Genomic DNA, 12950 nt, shown 5'->3' with positions numbered 1-12950 from the left:
AACTTGTGTTCTTCGCTACCAAAAAAATTGTGAATTTGTGATTTCCTTCATTTGACCTCCTTCGAATTTGTGTTCCGAATTTGTGTTCCAGCTGCACCATTCTTTCTCACTAAAACCCCCCTCTCTCTCTCTCTCTCTCTCTCTCTCTCTCTCTCTCTCTCTCTCTCTCTTTCCCCCCATTTTCCTCTCTGCAAAAATACAATCAACAAAGACAGCGCACCGAGATCAGCTCACCACTTCTCTCAGGCAAGCCTTTTCTCCTTTCATTTTCACTACTCGATCTGTGTATTATTTGTTTCGCTCGAGTTTGTCGATTGCGAGTTTGTCGATTGCCTGTATCTGCTTCTTCGTGTTTTTTGCTGATTGATGATATGTATATAACATAATACCAATTTGTCGATTTATAGCAAATTGGATAATACCACTTCTCCTTTCATTTAGCAATTTGTTGATTGATAATACCAATTTGTCGATTGTCGAGTGATATACCAATTTGGAATTTCTAGCTATACCAATTTCCAAAAAATACCACTCTGATTTATGTTTTTTTGCTATATTATATATATATATATATGTATGTATGTATGTATGTATGCTTAGTTACTGGTGTTGATCGTTTTTATCTTGTCCTTCTGATCTGCAATGTCTTTCTGATTTTGTATATCTGTGCTAGCTATCGCCGATCGTTTTATTGAAGCTCTGCTTTGGTGCATTCTAATTGAAGCTCAGTCTCACAGTAGTCATTCTAAGTTGTAAGTTTCTCAATCTCCTTCCTTGACTGCTTTCGACGATTTTGGTGAAATTATTTGATTCTAGTTTTTGAGTTTGAATTCCTGGTTAATTAAGCAAACTTGACTGCAATTGTATATGAAACTTTCAATTTAAATTTTGAATAGGGATTTCTCTTAGGTTGTCCTCTTCTTTTGTTTTGCTGCAATTGTATATGAATATATTCCTTGTTGATTTATAGTTCTACAAAATTAATGCTAGAAATTATACAATTTCTTTGCTTTTAGCTTGTTAGTTTTGAAATGGACAAGAGTTGGATTAATGCACCGAGGGTTAGTGATGTTTATAAGAGTGGATGTGAGTCATTCATACAATTTGCCATGGAAGCTCAAGAAAATATACTTTGCCCCTGCTTGAAATGTTGTAATGGCAAAAGGTTTTCAACTGAAAAGGTTCTTCATCACATATTATTCAATGGTTTTTGTCCGGGATATACTACTTGGACTTTTCACGGAGAACATGTATCGTCAGAATATGACACTTCTTACATAAGAAAACTAGTGTCTCACACAACTACTATTCAGAGAGATGTCCCAAGTCAGAGTGACACAATTAGGGATATGATACATGCTGCATTAGGAACTGATTTAGGTGGAGATTCAAACTGTGAAATTGGTGAGTTTAGTGAGGGTCAAGCCCCTGAGAACGAAGGTCTTCATGCTGATATTCCGCCAAGTGAACAACACCTTGAAAATAATTTGTGTGGTGTTGACGCCTCACGATATCAGAAAATACTAGCAGAATGTGATAAAGAATTGTATCCTAATGTAACACCCCGTATTTAGTTACCTTACAATAGTATCGAAATACTATCGAGAGTTAAAGACTAACGGACTATAGTCGTGAGGGAGTTATCGATGGATGGTGATATGAGTAAGATAGAGATGTTATGATAATTGAGAATGATGTTAGATTGAGATGGAGATGTTTGTTTTCGAGTTGAGACGAAGAACGAGAGATAGAGTTGAGGTAGTAATTGAGAATTTCTATAGAGAGGATTAAGCTAGAATGACCATTAGATTAATGGCGAGCGATGTATAATGTGATAATTTTGTGAGTTATTTGTTTGATGTTATATGATTTATATGTTATGTGCGCACTTATGTTATTTGAGTCAGTTTGATTTTCAAAATCTTGGCTTATATGATTTTATTGCCGTCGCACACCCTACACTCACAATCTTATTTATAATTCCTTTTCCCACATGTGTGATTAGCCGGATGAGACTTGCTGATTAAGGGGAGACAATTCACTATTCACGCATTTAATGCTTCTAATCCTTTGGGATAAGAATATTGTTAAAACCGAAGCGTCTCTCTCTCTCCGTCATTTCTCATCAGTTTCAGCCCTTCAACTTCTTCTCTCTCTCACGATTTTTCTCTCTCTCCTCCATTGGAGACTAAGCTCAAAGCTTTACCAGTCACAACTGAGACCAAATACTCCGCTAAATCGAGCATTAAACACTTTCCACGTTTGTTTCAAGAAGATTTGTTGAACTCTAACCGGAAGAAATCGAGAAGAGACGTCTTTTTCTTGAAACTCTTTGCGTAAGTGTTCTGTGTTTTTAGAGTCCAGACTTGTGTGAGAAGTATGTGGTGATTTATGTGAGTTTAAGATGTTTTAAGCATGAGAAACTTCCCCATTCTTCTCTTTTCTTCATTTTTGAAAAACTTGGGTTTGTGCCCTGTAAAATCCTTATTTTCTTAAAACCGAGATGAAATGTGTTATATGTGTTGTTCTGTGTGTTATGTGATGTTTTGAAGTGATTAGCATGTGTTTTACAAAATTTAGTCTTGAGCATGAGTTTTTGCAAAACTGAGTCTGGAGATGGAGTTTTTACAAAATGAGTTTGATATGTGATTTTGGGAAAAATCTGTTAGTGAAGTCTTGTATGATGTTTTGGTGTGGAGTAAGGATGTATGAAGGAGTAAATGTTTTGATGATTTTGAGTTTGTAGAGTTCTTGAGTGAGTTATGTTGATGCATGCTAAGTTTTGATGTTTTTGAGTGTTTGATGATTTTTGAGGATGACAAAGTTGACGAGTTTTTCGAGTTGCTCTTTAGGGCACTGTTCTGTTTTGAGCTTTGTTCTCGAACCGAGAAGTCATTTCTCGGGCATGCCAGAGAATTCGTTTTCCCGCTGGCATGCCAGAGAAATCGTTTTCCCAAGTTTGCCAGAGAAATCATTTTCGCAAGTTTGCCAGAGAAGATGTTTTCCCGGGGTATCACAGAGAATTCATTTCCTCGCTGCCCTACCAGCGAGTCCTTTTCCTCTGGAGTTTGAGTCCTCTGGAGTTTGAGTCCTCTGGAGCTTGAAGTCCTCTGGAGTTTGAGTCCTCTGGAGTTTGAGTCCTTTGGAGTTTGAGTCCTCTGATATTCGACTCCTCTGACGATTGATTCCTCTGACGATCGATTCCTCTGACGATTGATTCCTCTGACGATTGATTCCTCTGACGATCGATTCCTCTGACGATTGATTCCTCTGACGATCGATTCCTCTGACGATCGATTTCTCTGACGTTCGATTCCTCTGGCGACAGAGAGTTCGCCATTCCTCTGGCATTTCTCCGCTGCTCTGCCAGAGAGTTCATGTTTTCGCTGCCCGGGCAAGTTGATTCCTTTGCCCTGGCAAGCATTTCTCCGCTGTTTCGTCGAGCTACCCCGCTCTACTCGACTGAGTTTTTCCACTCTGACCACCGAGCATTCCTCTGCTCTGGTCCCCGAGTCAACTTGTGTTGTTCACTTATGACATGTTTTGTTATGAGAGTTGCATGCTTAAGTGCTTGATTGCTTTTAATCTAGCCTTGCTTGTTATGTTGTGAATAAGATTAGAATTTGTTTATCATAGAGTCGAGTGATTAGACGGAGATAAGCTGGAGAATAAATATGAGGAGTGTTTTATAGGATTAAGGTTAAGCTTTTTGTGAGGGAGTTTCTAACATATTCCTCGCAACTACAGAGACCAGTCGAGGACGCAAGTAAAGATCTCTCGGAGATACCACCTGCAACACGCCAAGTTACTACAGGTGGGCAGTATGTTGAGAATATGATGAGTATGAATTCACCGAGTTTTCCAAAATGAATTATTGATGTTATGAGCTTATCAAATGTTGAGATAAAATGATGTTTATGAACTGTTTGACTTGCCAATATTTCTAATGATGAACTTGTGTGTTACCCTCTACTGATGAGACGAATTCGGATCCTGCCACAAGCGGGGTTGTGTACACAGAGGTGACTGTGAGCCGTCTTCGGGTCGGCCGGTCACGGTGCTTGAGAAGGAGGCCTACTTCTCAGTACCTTGATGATGATAATTTGTAGATGCGGTACATACTTGTTGATTATTTGTCTGCAGACACTTTTATATGATGATTGATTATGAAAACTGCATACACAGCCTCTTTGACGTTAACTTAATTTTTCTGTGTTTTGCTGATGTTATGGCAAGCTTCAAACATATAGCTCTAAGAGCACTTTTCTTGTCTTTCGGCGCCTGCCCACTGAGTATTATGTACTCACGCCCTGCATATATTTCTAAATGTGCAGGTTAAGCATGGTCGGAGGATGGTATGGTGTTGGCAGGGATCGTTGTTTCGAGTGATCACCTTTTGATGCTTTTCCGCCTCTACGGCAGCATGATGTTTTGAAGTCATTCTTGGCTTAGTTAAGAAATATACTCTCGGCTATATGTCTCCATACATATAGTTCGATCACCTTTTGTTGTGTAACTCTGTATATATATTAGAATCCTTGTACAGGTTTGAACTACGACCTTTTGTTTATGTTAACCCAAAATGCCAATGTTTATAATCTAGAAGAATGTTAAAATTGTTACGAGTTGTTTACGCTTCCGCACAAAGACGAGATTAGTTTTCCAGCCTTCGTTTCCTACTTTCATTTAGTCGTATCGATACCCGGTCTACGCTATCAATGGCTAGGCAGCGGGCTGCGACACCTAATTGTAAGTACTCACAGCTATACTTTAACTTGACTTTGATTCACATCAAATGCATGGGAGGACTCTCCAACAAGGGTTTCACTATGTTGCTGGAGTTTTTAAAGGATGTATTTCCATTTTTGACCTCATTACCCACTTCTGTTTATGAAGCTAAGAAATTGTGTAATGATTTGGGACTTGGATATGAGAAAATTCACAGTTGCCCCAATGATTGTATGCTCTACTGGAAGGAGAGGGTTGACCAGGAAACTTGCCATGTGTGTGGCTCTTCTAGGTGGAAAACTGAAGAGAAAGATAGAGATAAGGATACAAAAACACATGAAATTGATGAACAGCCCAATACACATATAAAGAAAAAGGCAGCAAAGGTATTGTGTTATTTTCCCTTGATTCCTAGGCTCAAAAGGATTTATGCTTCAACAAAAACAGCTAAAGATATGAGATGGCATAAGACCGATCGTACAACAGATGGTTTGTTAAGGCATCCGGCAGATGGTGAAGCGTGGAAAAGATTTGATCAGCTCTACCCGGAGTTTGCTATGGATCCTCGCAGTGTTAGATTGGCGCTTGCAAGTGATGGATTTAATCCTTTTAGAACAATGAGTACAACATATAGCACTTGGCCAGTGTTACTAATACCATATAATCTACCACCTTGGTTGTGCATGAAGCAAACTTCCTTGATTTTATCAATGATCATTCCAGGAGAAAAAGGTCCAGGCAATGATATAGATATTTTTCTGCAGCCATTAATATATGAGTTGAGACAATTATGGCACGGGGTAGATGCATTTGATGCGTTTGCCAATGAAACTTTCAAACTTCAAGCTACATTGGTGTGGACTATCAATGACTTTCCAGCATATGCCATGTTGTCTGGATGGAGTACAAAGGGGCGTGTTGCTTGTCCTATTTGTATAGACTCTACATGTTCTATTTGGTTAAAACATGGTAAGAAGTTCAGTTATATGGGTCATCGAAGGTGGTTGGAGGACTCTCACCCTTATCGATATCAAAAAGATTCATTTGATGGCACTCAAGAGTTTAGAAGGCCACCAAAAGCACCAAGTGGATCACAAATTCTACAACAAGTTAGGGGTACCGTATTTCGATATGGTAAATCATCTAAGTCTTCAAGAAAAAGGATTAGACAGAACGAAGACACTTCAATTAATAATATTTTTGAGGATCCAGATGACTTTATTGAAGAATATGCTCATGTGGAAGAACAACTTTGGAAGAAGAGGAGTATTTTCTTTGATTTACCATATTGGAAGCATAACCTTCTAAGGCATAATCTAGATGTAATGCATATTGAGAAAAACGTATGTGACAATCTTCTTGGAACTTTACTGAATATTGATGGAAAGACTAAAGACGATGAGAGAGCCCAAAAGGACATTATGGAAATGGGAATACGACCTAATCTTCATCTTAGAGATTATTTGGACAAAAATTCATATGTACCTGCTGCGTGCTTCAATATGTCTAGTAGTGAAAAGATCAAATTCCTTGAAGTATTAAAATACCTCAAAGTCCCAGATAGATATGCATCAAATATTTCAAGATGAGTGAATTTGAAGGAAAAAAAATTGTCAAACCTTAAAAGTCATGATGCTCACATTCTAATGCAAGATATATTGCCAATAACGTGTAAAGCCTCTATGCATTCTCGAGAGAAAACTGAACTGGTGAAAGTTGTGTCAGACTTGTGTTCATTTTTCAAGAGGTTGTGCAGTAAAGTATTAGATCCTGTAGAATTGGATAAGTTAGAGATTGAAGTTGGCATTACCTTGTCAGAAATGGAACAATTGTTTCTTCCGAGTTTCTTCACTATTATGGTACATATCATTATTCACCTAACTTCAGAGGCTAAGCTTGGAGGGCCAGTTATGTATCGCTGGATGTACCCTATTGAAAGGTATTTTACAATATGTTATTACTTACTACCTTAATATTTATATAGCATGAAAATAATATTTTTGTATATCATTTCGAGGTTTTTGGCGCGTTTAAAGTCTTATGTTCGAAATAGAGCTCAGCCTGAAGGATCAATTGCAGAGGGGTATATTGCTGATGAGTGCCTCACCTTTTGTTCTAGATATTTTGAAGGCATTGAGACTCGATTTAATCGGCCTCGTAGATTCGATGATAACATCTTAAGCAAGGAAAAATATTTTTTCAAGTCTGGAGGTAGAGCTGTTGGAAAAGTTTAAATCACGAAACTTGATGAGTTATCATTGGCTCAAGCACATCGCTATGTGTTACTACAAAGTCCTAAAACTTTTTCATATTTAGAGTAAGTTTATTTTTCTCAATGGTTTTCTAGCAATATTTGGAATTATGTTTTGCAAATTTTTTCATTCAATGGTCGCAGACATTTCCTAAAGCAGCGACGAAACATACACCATGGACAAGTTAATCAAAATGTGGAGAATAAGTGGGTAGTTGAGGAGTTTCCTGGCTGGCTTCAACAACAGGTGTGTAGTTTGTTAGCTATGAATTAAAATGACGCTGCTGTAGTTATTAATTTATAGGTGTCTCAACTTAATGTCATAAAATTGTAGGTTCCAATAATGGAGAAACATCACTGTGACGAAGAAATAGTAGCCCTCGCAAGAGGGCCAAACAGTTACGCAAAGAGATACAAAGCTTTCATGATCAACGATTTTAAATTTCATACAAAGGATCAAGAAATCTACAGAAAGACTCAAAATTCAGGGGTGGTTGTTGAAGTCAAAGAGGGGGATGAGGAAAATATAGTTAAAAAGTATTATGGTTCTATCATAGATATATATGACTTAGACTATTATGGAAAAGGCAATGTGGTGATTTTTCGATGTGATTGGGTTAATATAAATTCATCTAGAGGATTAAAAAAAGACAAGTATGGGCTACCTCTAGTGAGCTTTTCAAGGTTGATCCACACGGGTGAAGCTTTGAAGGATGATCCATTTGTTTTGTCCACTAATGCAAAACAAGTGTTTTATGTGCAAGATGGCAAAGAGAGTGAATGGATGCATATTGTAGAGACAAAGCCTAGGGATTTATATGATATGGGTTCAAATTTAGAGGAGGAATTTATATGACAAAGGTGTGAACTTATTTGTTTGGTGCTTGTAACAATTTTTCATTGGAACTACTAATTGCACAGTTATGTTTTGTCTTAACTACTTATTTATCTGTTATTTGGGAATGAGCATCTGCAGCATACATAGCAGATGCCATTTATTAGAGGCCTCCTAGGTCCAAATTGCATCTATCTATAGCTTCTATATAATCCCATTTGTTTTTATTTTTGAATCTTATTTTTTCCTGCTAGACGATTGATTTAATATTTCCTGCTGGCATCTGTGTTGTGAGTTTGTCCTAATGCCAAATGGCAAATATTTTTCACATATGTTCTACTGGTTCTTGTAAAACATGCAGGACCCGAAGAGTTTGTAGAAATTTGGAGTTGCCTTTGAAGTTTGAAGTTTGGAATCAAAACGATATAAACTGTACAGTACTTGTCTGTAAGTATAATTATGTGTTATGAAGTTATTTTACTGCTAATTTCTACTAATTTTGACATCACCATTGCAGATCTAAATGTTTTGACCATGTTTAGATCCAAAGTGACAATATCTCAGTACAAGAAAGGCCCTCCAACAACAAATTATAGTTCTCTACAACCACCATCTTCCACATTCTCACGACCTCTTACTACTGATTCAGATTCACATTATTCTTCAGATTCTATTTTCGACCACTTGCGTCCACCTTCATTAAATAGTAATTGCACACAGCCAAGCCCCATTCCTCATTCACCATCCCACCTTCATTCTTCCTCCGAGACAGATGATAGTGAATCTAACAACAATGATGGCAATTCACACGTTCAAGTTTCTGAGAGTAATGTACTTGAAAATATTGAGATTGTAGGTAATGTTTTTGTACACTCTAGTAAACTCTTTTCCCCCATCCATTCCCCCTCCCTTTCTATTTTAATTCACTAACTTATTGTATTATTTACAACTCTTTTGTTATAAGCTACAGATATATTTAGTAAGTTGCTTTGGTTTTCTATGACAGATGAGAAAGGCCATGTGAAACTGACAAGAATGGGAATGAAACCTAGTGATGTTTTCAAGCTGGCTAAAGGTTTGAGAATTTTGGTAAATGTCAATGAACATGGCCAACCGATCCGAGCAGCTAGAAGAGTTCTAACAAGATACATGATGAAACTTGTTAAACAACCAAATCTTTGTCCGCCAGATTTAAATGATTTTAATGATGTTAAACATGCCTTTGGAGTTGAGCTGCTGAGAGCTGTGAGGGTATCAATAATTTCATTAAATGTTATTTTCAAATATCGTTTTGGATGCATCGAAAAATGTTTACTAATATGTATTTTCTTTATTTTGTAACAGGAGAAATTCTATATCCCTAGACATGAAAATGTGGACAATGTATTAATTGCTCTAATGGGCATAAAATTCAGGAACAACAAGTATCGGATAAGAAAGGAGATATATAAAAAGACACATGCTAGATTGAGGGAAAAGCTGAAAGTAGTTCTGGAAGCTAGTGGTGTTCATGGTGAAGAATTGGAACATCGAGTGATATTTCATGAATTTCGTGAAGACCAAATTTTGGCAGAGCTTGATCGGGTTGAGCCTCCACCTGGATTTGCTAATCATCAATGGCTTAAATTCAAGAGTAATATGAAATCTGAAAAGGCAAAGGTGGTACAGTAATTCATTTTCTTTAAATTATATTCTTCATTAAATTCTTAATATTTCTTACTATCTATATACAGAAACTATCCGAGAAAGGAAAAAAAGCTCGTGCGACTCAAAGTCATACTCATACAACTGGTACCAAGAGTTATGCTCAAGTTGAAGATGAGCATGTAATGCCTATTTTGGATATATTCTTATATTTGTTAAGAATCATGTGTAAAATGAAAATTTCTTGTTTCTAATAGGTCATTAAATATAAAGAACATCCTGGGCCACTTACATTTTTTGACTTGACACATAAAAGGAGAGATGGTTCTTATGTGCAGAGTGATTCAAAGGAATTTATGGTAAGCTCTTTGAATTCATCTTCATACAACTATTTATAGCATTTTTGGTAAAGTTAAGTTTGTTTGTTTGTTTTTTTTTTTTTGGTTATAGATTGCTGCCAAATCAGAAATTGTTAGGCGTAAAAATGAAGGAACTTGTGAAAATCCTGTTGAATTAGAAAGTTCAGTTTGGTATGACTTGATGGGTGATGATAAGCCTGGTCGAGCCCGTGGTTATGGTATTGGTGTCACGAAATCATCTGTGACTGCCTTCCGAGCCAAACTTAGGCAAATGCAAAGTGAATCAGAAAACTCCAGTGCTCATGACAATGAAATAGTCCAGCTCAAGCTATTACTTAGCAAGCAACAACAGCAACTTGTTGCACAAGAAAATGTGATGAATGCATACATGGCAAAGACAAACGGAATTATAGGCAATTTAAGAGATGAAGTTCTACTATATCGCACAACATTTGGAGCTGGTACAGAGGACTTACTTAGATCCTACCATCTGAAAACGAGCTCAGGGACAAAAAGTACTATCAATATCAGCAATAGAATGGCTCTCGGGAGTTTGGGCTTACACGACTTTGGTCACAATCAAATGGAAATGAGCTCAGAAAAAAGTGTTCAAGGTAGGTGTTTGGACTTTCTTCATTTTCTCATAAAGTTGTGATTTTGTTGAATTCTTTATATTCTTACATGTGGAATGTGCTCTGAAATTTCATTTAGATTTCTGCCACAATCAAGCTAAGGAAGGCAGTATGCAATGAGCTTATGACGATGCAATTTTGGTTTCAGTTACTCGAATTACTCGAATTATGACAATGTAATTTTGCAACCATTCTTTCCTGTTAAGGTTGCACCCAAGCGTTGGAGGCTGGAGATCAATTTCAGCCAGGATGCAGTGTTGATGCTTTCATCAATGAGCTTACCTAATGGCATCCAGGTATCCATCAACAATAACCTTTTTTAGCTTTCATTTCATCGCGAGTAGCTCCAATTCTTGCTGCTTATTGAACTATAAAAATTCTTAAAGTTCATCTTAACTTCATTAGGGGCTCCCAAAACTTGATTAACTTGACTCAAGAATTCTCATTTTATTTCATTGTGTGTGCATTATCATTCTCCTATGTTCATCAATGAGGGTGGATGATCTTGGAGGAACTTGTAGGGATGGAAATGTTGACTCTCTGAAGAAAAGTTGAAAACTTAAAAGTACTGTTCTTCATATCATTGGCTAGTATAGGATTTCGCCTGAAGTAAAGTTCTATTTCATTCTGAACATTTGAATTTAGTTTAAGATGTCGTTGGTTTGATCTTAACTTCTTTAGATGTACACCAACATTAGACTTGTGTGAGTCAAGAACTTCCCCTGCTTTTCTATGCAACTAGTATGTGGCTGGAAGAATTTGACTCTTTGATTAAAAGCTTTAAATTGAGTTAGAGCACCAGTGCTTTTAAAGATTGGAACTGGAGCTACTAGAAAAATGGAGGAGTAGTTGACTGCATAGATGACAAACTACACCAACCTGATGCTTCTCTGGTTTTGATTCCGATTTAATTTTTAGGCTATTCGTTCAAATATAAGGCAAATGTCTCTGGAAAGTGTCTATGCTTTGATTTCACTTGCCCTTTCATTTTCTCCTTTAAACACTCTAACAAGTGATGCTTTGATTTAGGCTGAAGTTCGTGGCTTCCTACATGACGGCTCCTTGCACCTATGAAAAGGCATAAATTGCTTGATATATTGAAGCTTCATAAGGAATCACCAAATAAAGGCCAAGAATAGCATGCTAAAAAGAGTGGTTGTTGAGGACGATCTTTCCCAAATGATAGCATTTTCTTAATAATGTTTTACACATGTAATTGCATATATTTCACCCTGTACCACATATTTTGGTGGTTGGCCTTGTTATTTGAGTTAATTGCATGAATATTCAAGATCTTATTTGACATGGATAATAGCTGTTTAGCCCTATTTTGTGATGGTTTTTGCTAGTGTTTCTACTGTGCATGCGAGCTCATTTCGTACCCTTGTGATTTATTTTGCACGTGCTCGATGAATTTCGCTGCTCTTCTCCAAGTAAAGCACGGCTCGCGCCGTGGGGCCGCGGCCGCCGTCTCGACGGCGGCCGTGAGCCTGACTCCAGAAATTGCTCGAAATGATGCCAAACCGCTCATCAACTCCCGAATCCTGCACACGACAGTAGTACACCCAAAAAGTCATCGAGCACGTGCAAAATAAATCACAAGGGTACGAAATGAGCTCGCATGCACAGTAGAAACACTAGCAAAAACCATCACAAAATAGGGCTAAACAATAGCAACATTTATTTCTTCTATTTGCAATTGCCTCGAATATATTAGTTGAATACCTTCTATTTCATTTTGTAATGTCATATTTATATTAGCAAATTAGGTGAGATATCTAAAAAATAGTTACACATTTTACATGTCACAAAAACTAGTTACACTTATGAATGTGACAAAAATAGCTACTTTCTTACATGTCACAAAAAAATAACTACACTCTTACATGTCACAAAAATAACTACACCTATATATGTCACAAAAACTAGTTACACCTTCAAATGTCACTAAGTTTAGTGACATTTTTATTTTTGTGACACGCATAATAGCTACTCACTTACAAGATGTCACAATTTTATTTAGTAACAATTATAAGTGTCACAATTCTTTAAAAATTATGTCACTAATCAGACATTTTGTTGTAGTGTATCGATTGAGGGAGAGAGAGAGGACCGGGTTTGACTTCAAGATTTGGGCTTCCCCATTTTAATTGTAACTAGTGTATTACCCGTCCAAATTCGACGGGTACATATTTTCTTGTAATTTATATATTTTATGTTATTCTTATGATAATTATATAAAATAATTTTTTATGTAAATTATTTATATAATTAATTAAATTAAATTAAATTAGTAATACATTTTAAATTATATTAATCTCGACACCTTTTAGCAATTAAATTATTAATTTTGTTGAGATCATAAAAATACCCGTTAGTTTTCATATGAAATTTTATAAAAAGTTGACGTGTAAGAAAAAAAAAGAGTAGAAATACATATAAATTTGACATAGGTATGATGGAGGATTGATTTGTTGCATTTGTTGTTACAAGATTTATTA

The 12950-nt window shown here is 36.6% G+C and overlaps 1 protein-coding gene and 1 long non-coding RNA gene across 2 annotated transcripts; both read left to right on the top strand.

Annotated features, from left to right (window-relative positions):
• The first annotated feature begins 586 nt into the window (after nucleotides 1-586).
• On the top strand, nucleotides 587-8409 carry LOC131013964 (uncharacterized). The gene is made up of 3 exons (XR_009097923.1): nucleotides 587-752; nucleotides 8176-8261; nucleotides 8332-8409. It is a non-coding gene; the product is annotated as an uncharacterized LOC131013964 (long non-coding RNA).
• Nucleotides 8410-8826: 417 nt separating this feature from the next.
• On the top strand, nucleotides 8827-11752 carry LOC131013963 (uncharacterized). Its single transcript, XM_057941903.1, has 7 exons — nucleotides 8827-9065; nucleotides 9159-9473; nucleotides 9548-9640; nucleotides 9716-9817; nucleotides 9909-10431; nucleotides 10656-10745; nucleotides 11479-11752. The coding sequence occupies exons 1-6, from the start codon at nucleotides 8850-8852 to the stop codon at nucleotides 10733-10735; spliced, it is 1329 nt and encodes a 442-aa protein (XP_057797886.1). The 5' UTR covers nucleotides 8827-8849; the 3' UTR covers nucleotides 10736-10745; nucleotides 11479-11752.
• Nucleotides 11753-12950: the final 1198 nt, after the last annotated feature.

The sequence above is a fragment of the Salvia miltiorrhiza genome, chromosome 3 (genome assembly GCF_028751815.1).
Source record: "Salvia miltiorrhiza cultivar Shanhuang (shh) chromosome 3, IMPLAD_Smil_shh, whole genome shotgun sequence".
Classification (NCBI taxonomy): domain Eukaryota; kingdom Viridiplantae; phylum Streptophyta; class Magnoliopsida; order Lamiales; family Lamiaceae; genus Salvia; species Salvia miltiorrhiza.
The sequence above is the reverse complement of the archived record's forward strand: the minus strand, read 5'-3'. Positions and strand labels throughout refer to the sequence as shown.